Genomic DNA, 22,077 nt, shown 5'->3' on the forward strand with positions numbered 1-22,077 from the left:
GCGGATTTGGCTACCTAGGTATTCATACAGCGCGCAGCCGAGTAGTTGGCCGTCCACTGTGAAGGAGCATTACCGCAACTTTCAAGACGACGAGAATCAGCAACGCAGGTATGCAGAACGCTGATACGAAAGGCTAGGTGACGAGCTGGTACCTACAAGTATACGCTGCTGGGACATAAGGCCTACGCAATACAAGGACCCGCACTATACCCTCTCTGGGCACGGAAGGGATGAATGTATCGGATTTAAGACGGGCCGGTGTCACGTGTTTTCGTGTCATTTGGCGTCCCCCAATGAGTTCACAACCAACGTTCCGCACCTGCGCCGTCTTTTCTATCATTCTCTACCAACGCCTGCTGTAGACATGTGAGGGAAACTGTCCATGTTTCGAAATCCTCGAGAAAATCGTACTCTACCTCCGACAAGCCAACTGCCTCCGTCAGTCGGTCGCCCTCCCTCGCCACCCCGCTTCAACTCCACGATAAACATTGCTACGGCGATGCCTGCCCAAAACTCGCGGACAATGGCTACTCCGAAGCCCCGAAGGACCTCTTCACAGGCACGGCAGACCCAAACGACCTTGGTGCCTTCAAGTTGGGGCAAAAAGTCAGTGAATGGCGGCACCAAGGCTAAGCCGAAAGCCGCTCCCAACGGGAATATCATGGCATTCTTCAAGAAGGCGGAGGAGCAGAACAACAGGATATTCTTGCAGGAAAGGGGCACAAATGCCGGTTTGGCTGAACCGGATGCTGAGGAGCCGGATATTGGGTGGGCTGACAGCCTGGATGTGATAGAAGCGGACGGGGTGGGCGCCGGGTCGGACGATAGGCGTTACAACGAGTACGGTGGTAGTTTCAAGCGACGGAGGGTTACCGAGGAAGCATTACCGGAGGAGTGCAGTCCACCACCCCCACAAGAAAGCTACCGTCCTGGGTCCACTACGCCAGCGATCCATCTGAAGGAAGTGAAGAAAACCGGACCATTTATAGATGACTCCGACTCAGAGACTGAGGATGTCGTCTCGAACACCGAAAGAGGTATAGAAAGGTGCCAACCACCGTCTGTTAGGTCACGGAATTCTAATCTTTCACCTTTGAAGTCGACCATGGCCAACTCTACTGAGACGACGGTCCGGGAACCGCCCCGCTCGTTTCACGCTCCGCCATCTTTGAAGACCGAAGATACTTCTGTGCCAGAGGAAGAGAACAACTTGGACGATTATGAGGGTGTCGATGACGATGATTTTCAAGAAGGAGAGGAGAACGAGGAACGACATTGGATGGAGGAACAAAGACGGCTTGAAATGGCTGAGGAAGGTGTGCCCGAAGAGTTCATGGACCTGGAAGTGCCTTTCATGTTTCCTGGAACCGAAAATGGCAATGAGTTGGCTACGGAGCTTCCCACTGAAGAGGTACCGAGCTGTCCAATTTGCAACGCTCCTCTGGACGCACTTGGCGAACAGCAAAGGCTGGTGCACGTGAATGCATGCTTAGATGGGAACTCTATAGCAGCATCAGATTCAACCAATTCCGCCGAGGCTACGTCAAAACCCTGGAGCAATGGCAGAAACATTTTCAGACCGACACCGCGCCCCGCGCGCGAAGGGCAGGCGAATCCATTTCAACTTGGGGAATTCAATGAAGCCGACAAGTCAGCTTTCTCAAAACTGATGGCGAATAATGCCGAGGACTCCGCATGGGCCACGGCAGCAGTCGCCGAACGCACGGCGAGGGGGAAGCCATCCTATCAACGGACTTGCCCTTTCTATAAGATTCTGCCCGGCTTCTATATCTGCGTGGACGCCTTTCGCTATGGTGCTGTTAAGGGGCAAAATGCCTACTTTCTCAGCCATTTCCATAGTGATCATTACATTGGACTGACATCGTCCTGGTCCCACGGCCCGATATATTGCAGCAAAGTTACGGGAAACCTGGTGCGGCAACAACTCCGGGTAGATCCCAAGTGGGTGGTCGATCTTGAGTTTGAGCAGAAGACGGAAGTGCCAAATACTGAGGGAGTTTTCGTTACAATGATACCCGCTAACCATTGTCCTGGGAGCTCGTTATTTCTCTTCGAGAAGGAAGTGGGAAAAGTTCAAAACCCCAGGTTGCAACGAGTTCTACATTGTGGAGATTTCCGAGCATGCAAGGCACATGTGGAGCATCCTCTTCTACGTCCTGACGTGCTGGATACGGTAAGTGGGAAAACGAGGCAACAGAAGCTCGATGTCTGTTACCTTGACACAACGTATCTGAACCCCAAATATGCTTTTCCGCCGCAAGAACAAGTTATACAAGCTTGCGCCGACATGTGTGTAAGTTTGAATACTGCTACAGCGGACGAGAACGATGGTTGGGAAAAGATGAAGAGGGAGCGTGCTGGCCAAGGCATGGTCAACTTTATCCAAAGGGAACGAGAGCAACTGGCAGGAGCGGATCCCGATGCCATGGCGATCAACGGACAGGATGGTCCTAAAGACAGCGGCCGGTTGCTAGTGATTGTCGGCACTTACAGCATCGGAAAAGAGCGCATGTGCGTTGGTATTGCAAAAGCCTTGAAAAGCAAGATTTATGCCCCTCCAAACAAGCAAAAGATTTGCCTAGCACTGGAGGACCCCGAACTGAACGCCCTTTTAACAACAGATCCGAGGGACGCGCAAGTGCACATGACGCCGCTCTTCGAAATCCGCGCAGAAACACTTGACGACTATCTGCGCGACTACCGTGATCACTTCTCAAGAGCCGTCGGCTTCAGGCCGTCAGGTTGGAATTACCGCCCACCAAATAGTCGGTTCACGGAGAATCCATCCGTGCAAACAGTGCTACACTCGAAAAACTGGAAAACCCAATTCACAATGCGAGACTTGACACCACAAAGAGGCAGTACAAGTCGGGCCAGTTGCTTCGGTGTTCCTTACAGTGAGCATAGCAGTTTCCGCGAGCTCACAATGTTTTGCTGTGCTTTGAGGATCGACAAAATCATCCCGACGGTCAATGTGGGAAATGCTAAAGCTAGGGAGAGGATGAAGGCTTGGTGCGATAAGTGGGCCCTGGAAAAGAAGAAGAATGGGCTATTCCGCCTTTGGGAGGATGGGAGTAGCTGGTAGATGGCCTTTGTTGCCAGACGAATCACTTGGGCGCCTTTCATCAGCTTTGATAGGACACGCTATTGTAGCATTCCATTCCTGGTACTTTCACGGCGTTTGTCAAAGATACCCAGATGTTCCATCCAATAGACATCCACAATTCAAAACCTCGACCATCCATTCGCTCCGGTCATTGCCCTTATGCACCCAGTATGCAGATTGTCGGAGTTCGTATGAACTGCAGTTCGTACAAAGAACGACGTTCCTGATGAATTTCCCATCCTAGTTAGCACCGAAGCTAATCCGAACAAACCACCCAGACCCCCACTTGTACTGTCTTTCATCCCATATCCACCGCACACCGTGCCTCATGCCTCCCACTTGTATCCCTTCACTCGCTCGTTTATCCAGTACGTGACCCGACATCTGAAGTCCCCAATCGTCCTCACCAGCATCTAGCTTTACGTTCTTTTGCTTGTCGCCCAGGTATATCACGTCTGGCTGCACTCCCAGTCCCATTGACGCATATTCACACCTCTGCACGCCTCAACATGTCCGAGTTTTCGGCATACACTGCGAATGGCACGAAACCGACCGCTCCGGCGACCATCAATGGCAATGCTTGGGGTTCAGAAACCAACCCTGCCGCATTTGACTTCCGTTCCGATGTCACCACAACACCAACAGCGTCCATGCTTGCTGCGATACAGCAATGTACACTCCTTGACGATGTATTCATGGAAGACCCGACTACGCAATCCCTCGAACGCTTCATCGCCGATCTTACAGGAAAGGAAGACGCGCTGCTAGTGCTGTCGGGAACAATGGGAAATCAGGTTGCGCTGCGGGCACACCTCACAGCTCCTCCGCAGGCTATAGTGTGCGATAGGAGATGTCATATAATGAACTACGAGGCAGGCGGCGTTGCGACACTGAGTCAAGCGCTCGTGCAACCCATCGACGCGAAGAATGGAAGGTATATGACTCTGGAGGAAATCAAGGAGCATGCCGTCATTTCCGATGACGTGCACGCATGTCCGACAAAGGTCATTGAGCTGGAAAACACATTAAACGGGACCATTATGCCTCTTTCAGAAGTCCGAAGAATAGCTGCATGGGCACGCTCCCACGGGATCATATTGCACATGGATGGCGCACGGTTATGGGAAGCCGTCGCTGCGGGTGCAGGCACGTTGAAGGAATTCTGCGCCGAGATGGACAGCGTTAGCTTGTGCTTCAGTAAGGGTCTCGGTGCGCCCATTGGGAGCATTGTTGTCGGCTCAAGCGCGTTCATCAAGCGTTGCCGCTGGATAAGAAAGTCGATTGGTGGTGGGCTTCGGCAGGCTGGTGTCGTGGCAGCTCCGGCTCGTGTCGCTGTCGAGGAAACTTTCCTGGGCGGCAAGTTGGCACAGTCGCATGCTAATGCGAAGGCGATTGCGAAGATGTGGACGGATTTGGGAGGCAAGATGGCGTATCCTGTTGATACGAATATGGTGTGGCTTGATATCGAGGCACACGGTATCGACCTCGACCAGTTTATTGAGATTGGTGAGAAATATGGCGTGAGAACAAGAGGCGGAAGGTTGGTAGTGCACTATCAGATTGGGGAGGAGGCGATGAGGAGACTTGACAAGCTATTTAGGGAGGTTCTGACTGGTGAAAGAAGCGCTGGACGAAAGGGAGAGGTGGATTTTGACCCGGAGGAGTTGAAGCTGAAGGGAAAGGGCGTCGAATAAGCTTCAACGACGGCATCAACTGATAATGCAACACGGCAAAAATTTAAAAGAACTGCAATGAGTATACTTCAGGCCATACCAGTGTATCTACATCGGGTACGGTGAAAGGCAGCAACTTGAACCAAAACAGATTTCAACAGACAAACAACATCTTTGCGCTTCGAGGCAATCGCTTATAACAACTAGCACTTGACGTCCAGATGTTGACTTCGGAGTTGATCAGCGGCGCGGTGTAGCTTCCACCTCCCAAGGTCATGTCTGCGCCGAACAACCAGAAGTCGCTCCATGGGGTTTACGCTGTTCGCATTTTAAAGCCATATAGGCCGACTTCATCTCTGACGCTAACGTCAGCAGGGAAATTTGCCGAACCGTTGACATGACCAGCCTTACAACAGCTTAGGCAGAATCACCTGACGGCTTCTATCCCAAGTTTCCTGACAGGCTGTGCTTTTGGCCCCATTCTTGGCTCGTCCAAACTTATAAGCTGCTTGTTTGTTACTCCCCAAAGATCTACCTCCACTTTTTGACTTCACCTTGAGGATGTTTTGCGACAAATGCAAGCAGTTCTGGGAAACAGCGATCTCAAAGGCTGACATTCATGAAACCATCTCATCGTGCGATGACGTGCGCTGGAGCCGCTATGAAACAGTGCTCCATTCTAGCATAAGGGAACTGAAGGCGGCTTCCCATCTGGGCTGCATAATATGCCGCTTAACCCTTTCCGCTCCCTCCAAGGGAGAGAAAGAGCGTTTTCTTGGGGATGACGACGAGCGCCTAGATATCATTTTAGAGATCGACCCAAGTCAAGGATCGCACCCAGTGCTTACAGCAACGTTCAAAGCCGCAGGCGATGAAGCCGGCGAAATGGCGCCACGGATCCCGAAGCGGACGCTGGCAGTTTGTGCTGGGCTCCTCACCGACGGTAAGGCAGTGTTTTACTTCGATCCGGCGAAAATCATCGAGCTGAAGGACTTTAGGTGATTTCTCAGCGACCCTGGAACAGACGATGTCCTTGGACAATAGTCATACCGGGTCGCCTGCGGCGCTGGAACTTGCATCATTCTGGTTACAACGGTGTTTGGCCACGCACGAGAATTGCCGTGGCACAGAGCCTGCAGAAAAGCGATTCGTGCCAACCAGAGTTGTCTATGTTGGGAACAATGACAATGAGATCAGACTGGTGGAGACCTCGAAGGAGCTTCAAGGCGACAACCCTGACCGTCGATTTGTAGCTCTTTCTCACTGCTGGGGTCCGGTTCAGATCATACGAACACTTCAGAACAACTATGAAGAGCACCTAAAACATATTGATCCGAGCCTGCTTTCAAAGACATTCAAGGAAGCAGTGCATACAACGCGCACGCTCGGGTACCGCTATTTGTGGATTGACTCATTATGTAAGTTGAACTCGGACAACTGTAAAACTGTGCTCATGTTCGCAGGTATCATTCAAGACAGCAAGGAAGATTGGCTGGAACAAGCTGCTACCATGTGTGACGTGTATCGATACGCTACTTTTACCATTGCTGCTGCCCATGCTCCCGGAGGAGATATTGGGTGCTTTGAGAAACGCGATGGAATCGTCCAATTCCCCTTCTTTGTCGAAATCCCTACGGCAGGAGTCAACCAGTCCGACGGCACAAAAAATGCAAGGATCCAATTCAGCTCTTACGGGCGTGTAGAGGCGCCTCTCGGAAGAGAACCACCGCTATATGGCAGATCCTGGGTCCTCCAAGAGCAGCTCCTGTCTCCAAGGATGCTGATATTTGATGGGCCCCAAATCAGATGGGAGTGCCTTTCCATGCACGGATCGGAACGCTCACCACTGGGTGGCATGTCGCGACACATTGGCCACCAGAAACTTATCCGCTCAGGTGTCATGGACGACGAGGATTTCTTCAATAAACCTGATCAGGACGACCCCGACTTCTCGCAGCGCTACCAGCACTACGCTTGGTGCTATACCATCATGGACTATACACACAGGGGCATGACTCAGCCTTCGGATAGACTGGTAGCCCTTCACGGTATTGCGCAAGCTCTAGTCCGAAAGACAAGATATCAGTACGTAGCTGGTTTGTGGGAGCATCAGCTATGGGCAGGACTTTTGTGGAGTATACCACACACAAAGCAATACACTGCCACTACGGAGGACGCCTTTGATTTTGAGAACAGGAACAATCCTGGGGTGCGCCATAAAAATGAGGTAGCCCCCAGTTGGTCATGGGCCTCGGTGACGGTGCCAGTCGTCTACCCAGCCCCGACCATCCTCTACGTTCACCGGATTTGCGAAATACAAGACGTCTCCGTGACCGGAACGCCCGATAGCCAGACAGGCAGTGTTCGCATTCGCGGACATGTGCGTACCGGATATGTCAACTCGATCTATCCATATGCCATTAGAGAGGCGGAGAAAGCATATCCATCCATGGCTTTCGGAAAACATACTGGCGAAACACGACTCTTCACTTTCCGCGACAGATCTTTTTCACCAACGAACTATTTCATATTTTCTCCGACAAGACCTAAGGATTCGAAGAACATTCTCCAGTCTTCGGAATGGCGACTAGCCCGTGGTTTGTGGAGGCCGGACCAGGTTCTCGATCCGCAGACCGAGATAACTTTCATAGCTATTGCGCAGCAAAACTCGGGTACCGAAGAGGGCAAGCTAGTGACTACGCATAAGGAAGATGATCCTCTAACCGTGTATACGATTGGTCTCGTCCCCACGGGGAGAGTCGAAGGCGAATATAAGCGTGTGGGCTACGCTGAATGGGATTCATGCAGCTGGTATGGGTACTTGTGTGGGGCCAAATCGAGACCGGGCAGAGACATACAGAAGGTGGAGGGATGGCGCTCCAAGCTCTCACGGGATCCCCTCTATGGTTCAAAACCAACGGGCAAGGAAACCCATGACCACCGGTTCGAATCGGATACTCTGCCCAACATTGAGAACTATCAAAAGAGCGCAGAAGCACGGGAAACAGTTGTGACCATTGTGTAGCGCATTGGTAAGCAATGAGACGGTCGGTTTGCAAGCAGGTCAAGTTTCTGCTTTTAACTGGAATGGGCAATTCCGCTGGTCCATTACATCTCCTGATATATTAACCTTACCATGTTGACACAGAAAGCATGAAAATCAGAGTAATCCTGGCCATTCACATAGAAGCCTGGCAGACGCGCCGGCTTTCTGTCAGCCTACGTAGCCTCTATAACGCGGTTGAATGGTATTCCCTTTTTGCTTCAACTTTACGTAACAGCGCGGCAGCTATGCCTCTATATCGCACCAGCTCTCCAGGGCACATTGCAAACTTTAACCAGATAGATGGAATATTCAGCGTGTAAACTTGTGCGCGAACAATTTTCTGAGGGCTTCAGTTTCTTCTGCTATGCTATGGACACAGCGCTTTCATGGTTGCGATAGTGGGGAAGGAAACGGCATCATTCATGACAATATAATGAGTCGCGTCTCGTTGCCTCGCTGAATTCGAAACTTGAGTCCTCGCCGCCTTGATTTCTGACGGCCGTTTTTTAAATCACTTGCGCGTAAGAAAAAGTTTTTGGGAAGGTGCCCTCAAGCGGCTTCCTCCAACTGCCAATCGGAAAGTGTTGATTGTTTACCTGCACCATTTCAAATGGCAGTTGGCCGCTTGATTTAGAGGACCAGTCCACCTCTCCGGATTATTGCTCATTCTTAAATCCCCCATTCTCAATATCACTACTCCGGCAACTTCACTTGAACTAAACCCAGCACCAGGTTTCAAATCCCCAATAAAGCAATTACGTTCACTGAGCAGCTCACTACGCGTTCCCGCCATGATGCCTGGCCAATGCCCCCACCGGCGAGATAAGAGCGAAGGTTCCATCCCAATACCAAAGTCATCACTCGAGCTCATAGAAGACTCCTTACGCATCGTGGCGGCTTGCAGCACAATCACTACCGTTATCCTGGCCATCGGCATATACTACATCCACAAAGGCGTCCTCAATGACTGCAATGTATATCACGACATTGAGTCTGTGATTGTGGGATTATCTGCGGTTGCATATTTCTTCTTAGTGTTCTCAGTTCTCAGCGCATTTTACCTATGGCATTACATTCGGATGATTCGGCTCGAAATAACGCAGAAGATGAAGGAGACAGGTTCCGGTCACAACGAAGGGCGTGAAGAGGATGGACATACCCAGAGCCAAGTGAGCAGGAGGAGCACTACTGTTTCTTGCGTTGGCGATATGAGCGGCGAATCTCCGTCCCAGTCTGGTGCCGCCACAATGATTTAGGGCTCGTGTCATTGTATATGGTCAGTTTCTTACTCTCGCTACGAATAACGCCATTACTGATAGGTATACAGGGTCAATCACAATCATTAGGTCGAAGATAATCCTACTTCTGAGACTCAACTCACTTCACTCGCCGAAGAATGTTTGTGGCTCCGGTCTTTATACGAACTCCATTGAAAAAAATAATAATGAATGGACGAAGTTCTGTGTTTATTCCACTGATAGGAACGGGCGCGATGTGTGGCGTCGGGGATGCAAGGGTTCGAGAAACATTTAGAAGTGGGGACCTCTGAGAGCGCAGGCTTTTCCGTTGTTCTGTATGCTTGAACATCCTCATGCTCACTTAACATAGACAACAAAGACGGTAATATGTACGTCAGCTCCTTTCATGGATCGTTGACCAAGGACATCATTCTCACCATTCGCCTCGCCTACGAACCCTTGTGTTCTGCCCTTGCGATCCCACGCTACAACCATAAAACCAAGACTCCGGAGTGATGATGTTCTGAAGCATTATAGCCCTACCATATTCTCCAACTCGCAAGGTATATGTATTCTTCATTTACTAGCATATGATTTAGCAGTCACCGAAACCGGATTACTCATTTCAGTAAAATTGGGGTCCGGGCCGTAGTTTTCGAAACCAGAGCTTGAGGTAGCAGCCGAACTCCAAGGAGAGCTGGCGATTAACAAAGAAGTAACAATAATGGATGGCGGCCTGAATCTCTTTTACTGCCCAAGGTGAGTCCTCTGGACCAGTTAACGGAAATGGGGCTGACCAATGCGACAAAGGCAAAGACGGTGAACAGGAGCGGCGCCTGTCTACTTCATGGTGAGTCTACACAATGAATAAAGAAGCTTAATGCTTTGTTTGCAAAGAGCGGCACTCGCTCCTAGCACATTGTACATACACTTAGCCGCCACTAGATTGACAATGAGTCGTACACGCGCTGACCGGAAAACCCCCTTCCTTTCACACCATCAGCGATTCCACACCGGATCCGTCAACCAACTTGCCCAACTTCTTCGTGCAACTCCAATAGCAATGGATTCAATATTGAGGATTGTGGACCGTCTAATCAACCGTATATGTCCTGAAGTGGAAGAATACGTCCTCGCCAGTGATTACGCGTTCCTCGCCAGCCTCACTGCTACCACGCTCTTCGTGACGGGGACGTGGTATAACGCTATCTGCACGCTTATCGCCGTCCTAGTCGAACCAAGTACCACTTATCCTATCGGTTCAGAAGGCATGATTGCTTCCCTCTGTTTGATAGCTTCCCTCTGCATGATATTGCTCTTGCAGCTCATGATCTTCTGGGAGGCACGACGGCTGGTAAAGATCGACCTGGAAGTCGAACGCGCCATAAACGCATTGATACTAGGACCCCAGCTCCCTCTGAACGAGGATATGGCCTACAAGGAAATCTCTGACATGCGCGTAGATCAGTTCGATGTCGTGGATGTGGTTGGTCAAGGTCGAGGCGTTGTCTTGCTATAAGCAATGTCACCACTACCATGGACGTGAGATCGCAGTGGTCTGCCACGAATGATGCAAAGGAAAAGCTGCCCACCAATTGCAGAGTTGGGGAGTAGCTCCTAATTTGGAGTCAGAATATGAATACGAAACAGTCGGCAGAGGGTGTGTCAGGTATGGTATATATCGCTGCGTGTATGTCAAATGCGACATATACAGGCCTAGCGGGTTTGCACATGTTCCCATTGCACTCTTTATCTCATATCTCATGCGGAGATATCAGGTAGAAACAATAGACACAATACCACACAAGTGAGGTTGCATGATCAAAGGGGTAATCATCCTTGTGCATCTCAGTGAAGCAAAACGCTGCATTATAGCCGCCAATATGGCATACTAAAACAGGGATAATCTGTTCCTTAGGTTGGGCCCTTTTAACTGCTTAATGGCTACCTGTGCGTGCTTCGCATTGCCTGTACTGCAGGAAGGCCGTTAGAGCTAAGTTCTGAAGATGCGCGGTGTGGTATTTATTATCTGATATCCAGTAAAGGCGCGAACGGTATTGATTTACTTGTCCACCGGGAACATTTAAAAGGCACGGCTGGAAGAAATCACAGGCAAGGTGCGTATATAGGAGAGCTTTGCGCCAGGGGAAATAATGCGAACGCGATTAGCTGTAAACCACTTAGTTGCAATATTGTCAATATCCCGACCAAGTTTGTTTAACGACAGCGGAGACATCGATAACACTATGTCGATCAGGATCTAATTGGGGACGCAGCAGTCAATTTTCCCCCCTAGGATAATGCCCATGAAAATGTAGACACGTAAAATTTCATTTTGGCCGTGCGAACACCTTATCATCCGCACGAGCATTACCACGCCTTGAACCAGTCCGTTGGGCAAACTGCATTCCTTCTATGAAGTCGGAATCTTCTGCGTTAACCAACAGATTTCTTCGGGGTGCATCGGGAAGAGTTTGGTTCCGGTCAGCCGCCATCTTGTTCAAAACATTTTGCAAAGCCTCGTTGGCGGTGTGGGACGACTGGGTCTGCAAAGCCTGGAGCGCGAGCGCGAGGTCCGGTGTTTGAGATTGTTGCAAGAGTGCTTGGAGGGTCTCAGGACTGTGAACGCCAGCGCTCATCACAGCACCTACTCCGGCCTCATTGTTTGCCACTTTCAACTCAAAGTGTGGTTGAGAGGTGTCAGTCCCGAATATTGCGCGGCTCCCATCGCCAGCTTTGTTGCTCTCTATAACGAGCTTAGGCTGAGTTGTATTCAACACTTCCTGCGCTTTTTCGACACTGGCCAGAATACTTTGCAAGCGAGCCTGTTCGTCTTGAAGGACTTCCCGCACCGATATTGCTGCATCTTCGATGTCTCTTTGTACTTCCTCCAGCTGGTCTTCCAGGTCCTCACGGGTACCACTAATCAGGTTTTTCAAGTCATCTAAGGAACTCTGGGTGACGGAGTGATCCTGACTAGGAACGTCAGCTTCCTTGAATGTGACAAAGTCCAAAATATGCCTACATGTTGATAACCTGAAAGGCGATAACGAGAGTTGATTTATAACTGGACAGCCGATTCTTCATCACATCGAAACTTTTCTCGTGCCAGCGCATCTTGAGCCAGAGTCGCACACTGGTCTGCCCATCCTTTGAGTGTTTTGTACACTCATTGAGCATTTCGTGCATTTCTTGACAGGTTTTGGCGCAGCAGTCCAGGGGTTTCCTGAGAACCTCAAGCGATCCAGCTTCTTGCGAGGATTCTGCCTTTGCCCGAATGGTTTCGAGCACCGTGGTGAGAGCGCCTAGGTCGGAAAGAACATCTTTAATCGTCTGCCGTTGGCTTTGGAAACTATCTACCGCTTCGTATAGTGATTTGCTTGCGTTATAGGCAAACACAATGAGGGTTATAATGGCAGACGCCGGCTCAGCCATACTAATCGTACAGTAGGGAGGCAACTCACCAGATGAAGCTGCTACGGGGGTAGCGTACCCCTCATCCGAATTTAAGACAGTCTGTCGATATGCACTTGGCCCGCAGCGGTAAATGGCAAGCTGTGATAAGTCAGAAAATGCCTCTTCTCAGCTCTCAAGTGGTGTAACCGACCTTGAACAGAGGAGCAGCAGGAATAGCTGACTCGGTCCAATAAAATTCATGGTGCTGGTTATCACTCGTATCAGAGTCCGGCGCGTCCCTTGTCGCGGACGAGGTGCAGCCTCTCATTGGTCTGCCTGTGTTGTCGGCAGAGCTGCATGCATATGCGCGTACCAGTCTCAGTTCAAGTGAGCAAATGAGCAGAAAATATGGATCTGCTCGCCGCCTTCTCCGCCGACACCTTAGGCGCTCCATTCATGATCACCAGTTTTCAGTCAAGAGCATAAGGATTTAGAGTGCGCCAAACCCTCGAAGAACAACCTCAAAACAGGGAGAAGGTGTACTAACAGTGCTCCTCCGCTTGTAAAAATAACGCCTACTCTCATGCACACCGTCTCCATCTAACACTCTATCACAATAAGTACACTTGGCGGGGCCCGGGGGTCAAAATATACCCTAGGGTAGGGGTTTACGCCAACCGTTCTCTTCGCAACCCCATCCATGAATCCCCGGTGACCGTTAGGTTGTGCGAGCAGGGCACAGAAGGTGGTTAGCAAAATGAGTGTCACTGTCCACATCGACAGTAATGTCGCAGAAGCAGGGTCCACACAGATCAACAATGTTAGCCTGAACACTAGTATGTACTCCCTCAATCGAACCTTAAAAACTCCGACTGGAGCTGCTAAACGACGAACTCAGCGTACACCGTCGACGAGCTTGACCGTGCTTGTCTCAACGCTTTACGTTGTCCTAACACGCTGGAGGTAATGACAAGGTTGAAAGAGAAAGACAAGCTACGGTATGAGTCAATCAACTGGATCATGTATGACCCACAATATTTGCGATGGCAGAACGACAGCACTGTCTCTCTACTTTGGATCAAGGGCGGCGCTGGCAAAGGCAAGACGATGATGACGATCGGTCTTATCGAGACGCTTTCCAGAGTTCGCGAACCCCCTCCGATACTGGCCTACTTTTTCTGCCAGAATACCGAATATGAGCTTAATACCATCGATGGTATCCTAAAAGGACTCATTATGTGTTTGGGGAAACAAGAGAAGGAGCTCATGGAGCCACTGCGCCGCCGTTGGGACGCGGCGAAAGGGCAGTTCAAGGAGAATCTCACCTCATGGCGAGCGCTCTGGGCCGTCTTTTTGGAGATGTTAGATTGCTGCAGAAGCCGCAGAATATCGGTAGTAGTGGATGCTCTCGATGAGTGCCGAGATCAGACTCTGGCTGAATTTCTGAGGCTCATTGTCCGAACCGGGCTCGCTCCGAACATCAAATGGCTAGTGACAAGCCGGCCATTAGACAGTGCCGAACAAGAGTTACTCTCTGGATCGGACCAGGTCATGGTCAGCTTAGATCTGAACTCGGAACACGTTGCTCACGCTGTAAAACGATACATCGGTGCGCGAGTGTATGAACTCGATCGTCGCCACAAGTACGGACTAGTTTTGCGCCAGGAACTGGAGACTAAGCTTACGGAGAAGGCTGCCGAGACATTCTTGTGGGTCAGCTTGGTATGCAAGAGGCTCGAGGAGGTTAGCAAGGCCAATGTCTTAGACGTCATTGACGAGTTACCGCCTGGGCTGACCCCCTTTTATCGTCGGATATTTGCCGAGCTCCGTAGCGGACAGCCAGCTGTTGTTGCGGGATGTATGAGACTGTTGAAGGTGATGTTGTTGGTCCATCGACCACTGAGAGAGGAGGAAGTGAGTAGTGTAACAGGCTGGTCTTCCGAGGAAGCCACTGTTGAGGACTTAGTCGACCGATGTGCGTCCTTTGTTAGGAAACGAGGAAGGAGCATCGAGTTCATCCATCAGTCGGCTCAAGACTACCTGAAAGAGGAAGCACACTCTGCTCTGGACTCCTACGGAAACTACGGACACGGCGAGATTGCCTCAAACTGTCTGGATTATCTATTTGAGCATCTTCAGGTTAATATCCTCGGTCTTCGGCGACCCAAATCAGATTGCACGTTAATAAGCGACATTCAAGAGGAGAAAACGGATTCAATCTTGGAAAGCTTAGACTATGCCGCCACGTTCTGGGCGAAACACCTCGGGGATGCTGGAGGAGGAATGCTGGCACGCAGTCTTTTTGATGGACACGATAAGATTACGGTGTTCCTACGTACCAAACTACTAGAATGGCTTGAATGCCTAAGCCTCCTGGGTCAGTTAGGGCACGCTAACAACGCGCTGATCATTATTCTCGAAGGATCACGGGTAGGTAGCTCGATGTTATCTTACCCTTCAGCCAACTGACGGTTCTGAAACAGGACGGTCCTTTGAAGAGGCTGGTGGGAGATGCTATACGTTTTCTTGCACGACACTACGATACAATAGAACTATGGCCGTTACAGATCTACAGCTCTGCAATAATCTTCAGCCCGCGGAGAAGCATAATAAAGGAATGCAACCTGGACAAACTTCCAAGGTGGCTGAGAAATAAACCCCAAGTGGAAGGAACTTGGTCCTCCTCGGCGGAACATACTGGTACCCCGGTGTGGTTCGCCATGGACCTCTCGCCGGACGGCAAGCGGATCGCGGCAGGCGGGATACGAGGTGCCATCCATCTGTGGCACATAATGACAGACAGTGTACAAAAAATGCTAGCACCTCACCAAGCCCCTGTTACGTCTGTCGTTTTCTCTCCAACCGGCACGCCGTTGGCATCGGGCTCCCTGAATGGCACGATCAAGTTGTGGGATGGGATGACGGCGGATCTACAAGAGACGCTAGCTGACCACACGAAGTGCATTACTGCTATCGACTTTTCGCCAAACGGTGAGCAGATAGCGTCAAGCTCATGGGATGAGACTGTCAAGCTGTGGGATGCGAGAACAGGTGGTTTACAGAAGACTCTGTCAGGTCACTCAGACAAGGTTACGGCGATAGCGTTCTCGCCTGATGGCAAGTTGATCGCGTCATGCTCTGATGACCAGACGATTAAGCTGTGGGATGCCACGAGAGGCTATCTACAGAAAACGCTTATAGGGCACCAGAGAGAGGTCTCAGCTATAGTCTTCTCGCCTGACGGAAAGGAGCTGGCGTCGAGCGGCGCGGATGGGTTCAACGTCTGGAGCGTGAAGCTGTGGAATGTAACTGAGGCGTTGAAATTCTCAAGGTTCTTTGGAGGAACGCTCAGCAATTTCCTTGGTTTCCAATCCTTCCTGGAAATCAAAACACCGAGATTTGTCAGGCAAATGGCGTACCATAAAAGCGGACGGTTTCTCATGACCAACATTGGTCCTATCTCAATTGAGGATGTGACGAGGTATGCACCAAGTCCGGGTCCAAGTTCGTTAGAAGAACTTTGGTGTGGAGACAATTGGCTATGGTATGGAAGAACCCGAATTATCAGACTGCCAAATCAATACGTTATAGGTTGGAGGGAAAGAGGTGACGAAGCAGCTGTGGCTTTCTCTTCGGGCCTTATCTTGAACCTTAGCATTGATCGTGAAGAGTTAGCTAGGACACTACAAGGTTTGGCGGACTGAACGTCACCTTGGGCCAGATTAATAAAACGCCCGTTGTATCAAAATTATTCACTTTGGCGTTCATTTCTAGGGGGTTCCACAGAGTAGCCGAATCATCGCAATAAACCTACCGATGAATTAGATGACGCAATCGTCCTCGGACACTCCCTCTCCCTTTCGCCATCGCTTCGACTCCTGCTCCGACCTCCCTATCTCCTCGGCTTCCCTGCCTCAACCATTTCTGTGTAGCACATTGTCCTCCTCTCCTCCTTTCGCCTTTCCAGCGCCTTCCCAACGCCTTCCGTCTGAAGAACCTTTCTTCGACCCATGCATCAATACCCGCATCTGAACCAAAAGAAACATCTCCCAAAAACCCTCGGGAGCAGGAACGTGAGGAACTTGAAACCGAAGAAAAACGCCTCTCCCTGACAGTGAGGAAGGCCCTGGCGACCGTGCAAGTGAGAAGCCCGCAGCGAACCCGCGTCCCTCAACCCACAAGCCGCTGCAGCAGCGTCCATGGCCAAACACAAGCCAATGCTCCTAAATTGGACCATCATCGTCCACAAATATACATACACTAACTACAAACTATAGACGCGCTTTTAAAGAGGTACAAATCCCCTTGTCACACTGCAGTGGCCGCACATTCCCCCCCCCCCCCCCCCCGTTTTGCTTCTCCACGTCTCAAAGCGCCAATAGTGTGTGCGTGCCTCTCATTCTGGCCCTCGGAGTCGCTCGACTCGTTTTTCTAAATCCCGGCCTCTTCCCTTTCCTCTTGTACCTGTTTTCTCTTCCGTCACCATCCCCTACTTTCCTTCCCGCTTCCTCCCCTCCTCCTCTACCCTACCCCAACCCGCCACCCTCGCTCCCCCAGAAAGCCAAACCCCGACAATGAACCAACATTTTCTTAAGCGCCCTCTAATCCCTCTCCACGATCCCCAATCAGCCTGCCATTCTCACCCTTACGGTCGTAGATTACCATTATAATCGTTTTGCAGCGCTTTTCGTATGCGGTGTTTAAGGTAGGGAATGCATATATGTGCGGTAATGGCGCGTGACGGAAATGGAGGGACCTTGTAGGGATGATTGGATGGTGTGGTCATATTGGCATGGACGTCGGAGGGCGGAAAAGGGGTCGCGAAGGGGTGGCGCATCAGATTGGGAATATAGGTGGGAAGTGGGTGGGATATACAAAGCATTAAAGGGCAGGGAAATAGATAATATTGAGACGTTCGAATAAGCGGTGGAGCTGGCGGACAACGAAGATCTGAAACTGCTTACCACAGCTCCCCACCTGGCATTGCGAAGACGGAAGGTTATGCACAAGGAAGCAATGCAACTCACCAATCGATTCGACGAGGAAAAGCTGCACAGCGCGAAACTTAGCATCCGAACCAAATCACGCATCCCCACCCAGCGCAAACACGAGACCAGAAGACCATGGTGATAGGAAACCAGAATATAATGATATAGCATGGGGTATATATAATCCCATCTCCCCATCTCCCCTTCCTCTTGTATGCAAGCCTCGGACATTCCCCGCCACGCGAGCCAGCCTTCATTCCTCCTCCTCAATCGCGAAGTTTTCAATATCGTACGGGCGTGCGCATATACGGGCATATAGCCCTCTTTGCAATCCAATTTTGTCATGTTATTTCCTCCTCACCAGCTCACTTTGCCTTCTCCTTCGCAGCCGCAGCCTCCTTCCTCGTCGCATCCTCCAATAAATCGATATCGACCATTCCGGCGGGGAGGTGTACGTAGCGCACTACGGAGCCGCGGATGAACATGTCGCGCGTGGAGCACTATGGTCCGTTAGCCCTCACTCCACTGTCTGCGGCTCATCCAACAACAAGAGCCTCGGCAATCCAGCAACAACGAGCGTAAAACAGCATACCAAATGCGGCCACCGCGCCCCATCCGTCGTCTCGGCATTATCCAGCTTGATGTTCAGGAACTGGTCGACGCTCTTGAGCGTGCCGCGGATGCAGATTTCGTTCTTGAGCTCGACGGTGATTTCGTGGTTGACGAGCGTTTTGAAGAAGCTGTGCGTGGAAAGAAGCCGGAATATTAGCGATTGTTGTTTCTGGTATGTTTCTGATTGTAGGGTTGGGGTTTGTGCGCGTTAAGAGAGGTGTGCGATGCAAGCGCAATTGGATTGAGGTTGCGCGGGCAATGGTTCCGCGGGTTCGAGGTCGAGAGCGAGAGGGGAGAGGGGGGGATTCGACGTACCTGAAGAATAGCATCGTGAGACAAATCCCCAACTCGAGACGAGGTAGAGGAACCAGCTCCAAGAACGGATGTCGTTGAGGTAGCCCAGCCTAGACGAGCAAGTGGGTCGGAAGCTCTGATGAAGGCGTGGGATAAAGCCGAGGATTATCCGAGGAACAGAGAATGTCACGTGCATGACGCATATAAGTAAACATCAAGGTAGAAAGCTGGACGGAGTATAGATTATGACAAGGTAGAGTAAGAAAGCGACTCATCCGAACGGAAAGAACCGATTGATTGATACAATCTCTTATTCACGAACATAGGAAATGTTGCTCAGTGGTATCACCCGATCCAAACCATCCAACAACACCGCTATGCAAATCAATCAATCAATCAATCACAACTCCCCGCCACAAAACACCATAAATGCAAAGGACCACATTGCACCACTATCTAAATCCCACCAACACGCAACCCAACCCCTTACTTCCTCGCAAAACCAGTTAAATACCTCCACGCACTCCTCTCGGCCGCACCCTCTTCTAGCACCTGCACCACACCCTCCAACAACCTCTCCTCCTCCTTCCCCATCTCCATCTGCAGCTTCAACATCCACCTCTCGTACATCCAGCTCCCGACAATTCCCGTCATCATGGCCACATCAGCAGTAGTCCCAAACACGGGAGCCTCGCTAACATGCACTTCGCCGTCGGCGGAAATGCTGCGTTCCTGTTGCTGGGACTCGGCACCCACGGGGAGGACATCCTTCCAGTTCGCCGCCGTCTTGCCCATGGGCAGCACCATCCACACGCGATGGACGTCGTGGAACCCGGCCTTGCGGAGGCGCGGGAGGAACGACTTGGTGGGCGCGGCGTCGTAGCCGCGCGTCTTGAGGTTGAAGCCGAACTCGACGCCCATGGCTTGGGCCTGGCGACCGGAGTGCATGATGTCGGCGTCCATGAGGGAGAAGTCGAGGATTCCTCCGGGCTTGAGGCAGCGGAAGCACTCCTTGATGCAGAGGTCGTATTCGTCTGCCGAGCGGCCTAGGGGCTTGTCGGTTTTGAGGAGCTCGTAGAGGGAGCGGGCGGAGATGACGTCGAAGTGGGCGCTGGGGAAGGGGAAGGTCCACATGTTGGGTACGGTGGTGTGCTTGTGGTTGTCGGGTCCGTTGACGTTGGTGGTCAAGTTGTGGCCGTGGGTGTAGACGGTGGTGACGGTGGCTTGGGGGTAGTCGTAGGCCACCTGCCACGCCCAGTCATTGGTGGGAACACCTCCAACGTCCAGGATGCGTGGTGCGGATGCGCGAGAAACGCACTTAGCGGCTGCTTTGCTGAGGAGCTTTCCGCCGTTCATCTGCCTCAGTGCTTGCAAGACCCACGTACTCGGCAGCATCTGGTCGAGGGCCTGACGCTCGGTCTGGGCTCGTGCGATCCGCTCCTTGAGGACGGTGGGGTCGTTCATGTAGAACTCGGAGACCGGTCGCGGAGGAGCGGGACGAACGGGGTCGGTGAGCTCAAACTTGCCAAGAAGCTGGTCACGGTGGGCCTGAGGCATGCAGCGGCGGCGCACATGCATGGCTTCAGCTCGGGTCTGGCGATGGATGTATGCGTCGTTCTTGCGGCTGCGCACGCGAAGATATTCGAAACCTTGGATATATGTATCAATCTTCTTAGGCTCCTTTTCCACTGGTGACTCCTCCACCTCATCGGCGAACTTGACAGACTTCTTCATGGCCGTCTTGTCAATGGAGCTTCCACGGCTGTGAGATCCTTGAGAGATGCTGGGGGAGCTCAAGTCGTTCATTTCGCGAAGCGCGGCCTGGAGCTCGTCTTGTTCCTCCAGCCAGTGACTGGTCCTCTCAAGGTTGACAGTTGCCATTTTCTGAAGCTCAGCATGATACGACTCGTTATATTGGAAGATAGTCTTGCTGGGGTTGATTTCCTTGACCTCCAGATCCTCCTCAACGTTGGGCAGAATCGGCTTGGGTGTAGTAAGACCAGCCTCATGACCGTCCAGGGTCGATCCTGCGAGGGTGCTGTCACGGTTGGGGAAGGTGTTGCGGCGGGTCTCAAATGGCACACCGTAGAATTGCTCAGCAGTGGAAGTGTTAGGAGTTGACTCCTCCTGCTTGGGCGCAATGCTCCATGTGTGACGAGCAGTTGAGTGGAGGGACGAGAAGAAGCCTCCAGGAGAGGGAATCGACAGGGCGGAGAGGGGTGTTGCATCTACTGACTGACTCTGGGACGTTGAAGGGATTTGGAGTCCAAGAAAAGGCCGCGACACCTCCTGCATCTCACCGCCCTGAGTCTCGATGACGGACGTCTCCTGCTGTTCCTGCGCAGCATCTGTGGATGAGTGACCAAGATGCTGAAGAGTTTCCAGAGCTTGGTAGTCGAGTTGGACCGGCTCCCAATCATCGACACTTGCGGATACTGGACGTTTCTGAACATCAGGAGTAGAAGGGCAACTCAGCTTGTCCATCTCCTCCGAGGTCAAGCTGCCGTCCAGTGATGGTGCTGCCGAGTGCGCGGGCACCTGCAGGTTGTGCGTTGTCAGCAAGGACAAGGCCTTGCGGGAGGGGGTTAGCAGCTGCGCAGAGGAGGGTGGTACGGCTGATAATGCGCTCTGGAGCTTCTCAATTGTCGGCCAAGCCGAGGGCGAGGGAATGACAATGGAGGGATACCGGCTGTTGGAGGCGATCTTCTTGACGGATGCGGAACACTTGAGGGGAACCTCTGCCTCATTATCGGTAATATCATATAGAGAGTCGAAATCGCTGTCAGTCCGGCTCACCCTGCTGTGGGCAGGGTAGGAAGGAGTGGGATGCCGGGGTGACGGCTGAGCCAAAGGCTGGGTCATGTCGAAGATTCGTGCCTTTGGGGTGGGGAAGTCGTCGATGCTGACGGGGGAGTACTCGGTGGACTGATATGTGGAGGCGGTCGAGTACCTTGGCGTGAAGTAGTAGCGGGGAATGGTGCCCTCGTCGTCGGCGGGAGTCGAAGTGAGAGAGCGATCCTGAGCCAGCGGGACCGCGAGCTCTTGAGGGTAGGATATGGCGCCAAGCGCAGCAGGATTGTACACTGCGGGCTTGAGTACCTCTGACATGTTGTTGTATATTGGGCTGAGGTGAGCTCCGCCACGTGCTATTATTAAGATGGGGAGGATGTCGATGTTATCCGAACTGCTGGGGTACGCTGTAGGCTGGGGCAGGAAAACCTATAAACGGGCAGATTGGACAGAGAATAGATTATTAAAGAGGCGGGCAATAACCCAAAGCTGGTCAACAGCTTACTGGTAAAAATGGAAGTACTTCGGTCAACGAAGCAGACGAAATCAACTAAGGGACCCGAGGGGTGACGAGAAGGGAATGCCAGAGCAAAGGAACAGAACTCGATGGAGCGACAGGTATGTATATATCGCACGTAGACGCCCATTGCAACGAAGTTGGTGCGGTGGCGGGCGCTTCTGCCCAGTTTGCAGGCGTTGGCGGCTCATGGGCGGCCACGACATGGCGACCGCCTGGCAGCAGGGTGGTGGTTGGCTGAGAGGCTGTAGGACAGCGAGGCCACGATATCACGTTGCGATGGGCGGGCGCCTGCTGGCCGGGATCCAGGCCATGCTGCGGATGCAAAGAGAGCATCTGCGATGGAGGATTGGGCTGGCTGGCTATGGGCGCTATTTCGGGCGCGTAGAGGGCTGG

At 51.8% G+C, this 22,077-nt stretch overlaps 10 protein-coding genes across 10 annotated transcripts; 6 read left to right on the forward strand and 4 right to left on the reverse strand.

The window, feature by feature from the left end:
• The first annotated feature begins 318 nt into the window (after positions 1-318).
• EI97DRAFT_431490 (DNA cross-link repair protein pso2/snm1) lies at positions 319-3,251 on the forward strand. Its single transcript, XM_033797949.1, has one exon. The coding sequence runs from the start codon at positions 383-385 to the stop codon at positions 3,104-3,106; it is 2,724 nt and encodes a 907-aa protein (XP_033655762.1). The 5' UTR covers positions 319-382; the 3' UTR covers positions 3,107-3,251.
• Positions 3,252-3,308: 57 nt separating this feature from the next.
• EI97DRAFT_431491 (uncharacterized protein) lies at positions 3,309-4,969 on the forward strand. Its single transcript, XM_033797950.1, has 2 exons — positions 3,309-3,495; positions 3,545-4,969. Exon 2 carries the CDS (start codon positions 3,637-3,639, stop codon positions 4,819-4,821), a length of 1,185 nt encoding a protein of 394 aa, XP_033655763.1. The 5' UTR covers positions 3,309-3,495; positions 3,545-3,636; the 3' UTR covers positions 4,822-4,969.
• Positions 4,970-5,685: 716 nt separating this feature from the next.
• Positions 5,686-7,825, forward strand: EI97DRAFT_456658 (HET-domain-containing protein; the record flags this gene model as incomplete). Its single annotated transcript, XM_033800748.1, has 3 exons — positions 5,686-5,743; positions 5,799-6,218; positions 6,264-7,825. 3 exons carry the CDS (start codon positions 5,686-5,688, stop codon positions 7,823-7,825), a joined length of 2,040 nt encoding a protein of 679 aa, XP_033655764.1.
• Positions 7,826-8,640: 815 nt separating this feature from the next.
• On the forward strand, positions 8,641-9,102 carry EI97DRAFT_486268 (uncharacterized protein; the record flags this gene model as incomplete). The annotated part of the gene is made up of 1 exon (XM_033802158.1): positions 8,641-9,102. One exon carries the CDS (start codon positions 8,641-8,643, stop codon positions 9,100-9,102), a length of 462 nt encoding a protein of 153 aa, XP_033655765.1.
• Positions 9,103-9,808: 706 nt separating this feature from the next.
• Positions 9,809-10,603, forward strand: EI97DRAFT_440735 (uncharacterized protein; the record flags this gene model as incomplete). The annotated part of the gene is made up of 2 exons (XM_033799658.1): positions 9,809-9,843; positions 10,030-10,603. 2 exons carry the CDS (start codon positions 9,809-9,811, stop codon positions 10,601-10,603), a joined length of 609 nt encoding a protein of 202 aa, XP_033655766.1.
• A 381-nt stretch (positions 10,604-10,984) lies between these two features.
• EI97DRAFT_499725 (uncharacterized protein) lies at positions 10,985-12,521 on the reverse strand (the record flags this gene model as incomplete). The annotated part of the gene is made up of 2 exons (XM_033802623.1): positions 10,985-12,060; positions 12,110-12,521. Coding segments are annotated over 2 exons (1,058 nt in total), but the record flags the coding sequence as incomplete, so codon positions are not given.
• Positions 12,522-12,913: 392 nt separating this feature from the next.
• Positions 12,914-16,221, forward strand: EI97DRAFT_414568 (uncharacterized protein). Its single transcript, XM_033796831.1, has 3 exons — positions 12,914-13,316; positions 13,379-14,910; positions 14,964-16,221. Exons 1-3 carry the CDS (start codon positions 13,238-13,240, stop codon positions 16,182-16,184), a joined length of 2,832 nt encoding a protein of 943 aa, XP_033655768.1. The 5' UTR covers positions 12,914-13,237; the 3' UTR covers positions 16,185-16,221.
• Positions 16,222-16,982: 761 nt separating this feature from the next.
• Positions 16,983-17,955, reverse strand: EI97DRAFT_248538 (uncharacterized protein). Its single transcript, XM_033794118.1, has one exon. The coding sequence runs from the start codon at positions 17,811-17,813 to the stop codon at positions 17,181-17,183; it is 633 nt and encodes a 210-aa protein (XP_033655769.1). The 5' UTR covers positions 17,814-17,955; the 3' UTR covers positions 16,983-17,180.
• EI97DRAFT_431496 (U6 snRNA-associated Sm-like protein LSm2) lies at positions 17,537-18,476 on the reverse strand. The gene is made up of 3 exons (XM_033797951.1): positions 18,396-18,476; positions 18,061-18,208; positions 17,537-17,968 (listed from the first exon to the last, which is right to left on the reverse strand). Exons 1-3 carry the CDS (start codon positions 18,407-18,409, stop codon positions 17,834-17,836), a joined length of 297 nt encoding a protein of 98 aa, XP_033655770.1. The 5' UTR covers positions 18,410-18,476; the 3' UTR covers positions 17,537-17,833.
• A 123-nt stretch (positions 18,477-18,599) lies between these two features.
• Positions 18,600-21,914, reverse strand: EI97DRAFT_431498 (uncharacterized protein). The gene has a single exon (XM_033797952.1). The coding sequence runs from the start codon at positions 21,480-21,482 to the stop codon at positions 18,861-18,863; it is 2,622 nt and encodes an 873-aa protein (XP_033655771.1). The 5' UTR covers positions 21,483-21,914; the 3' UTR covers positions 18,600-18,860.
• Positions 21,915-22,077: the final 163 nt, after the last annotated feature.

The sequence above is a fragment of the Westerdykella ornata genome, assembly GCF_010094085.1.
Source record: "Westerdykella ornata strain CBS 379.55 unplaced genomic scaffold EI97scaffold_5, whole genome shotgun sequence".
NCBI classification, from domain to species: domain Eukaryota; kingdom Fungi; phylum Ascomycota; class Dothideomycetes; order Pleosporales; family Sporormiaceae; genus Westerdykella; species Westerdykella ornata.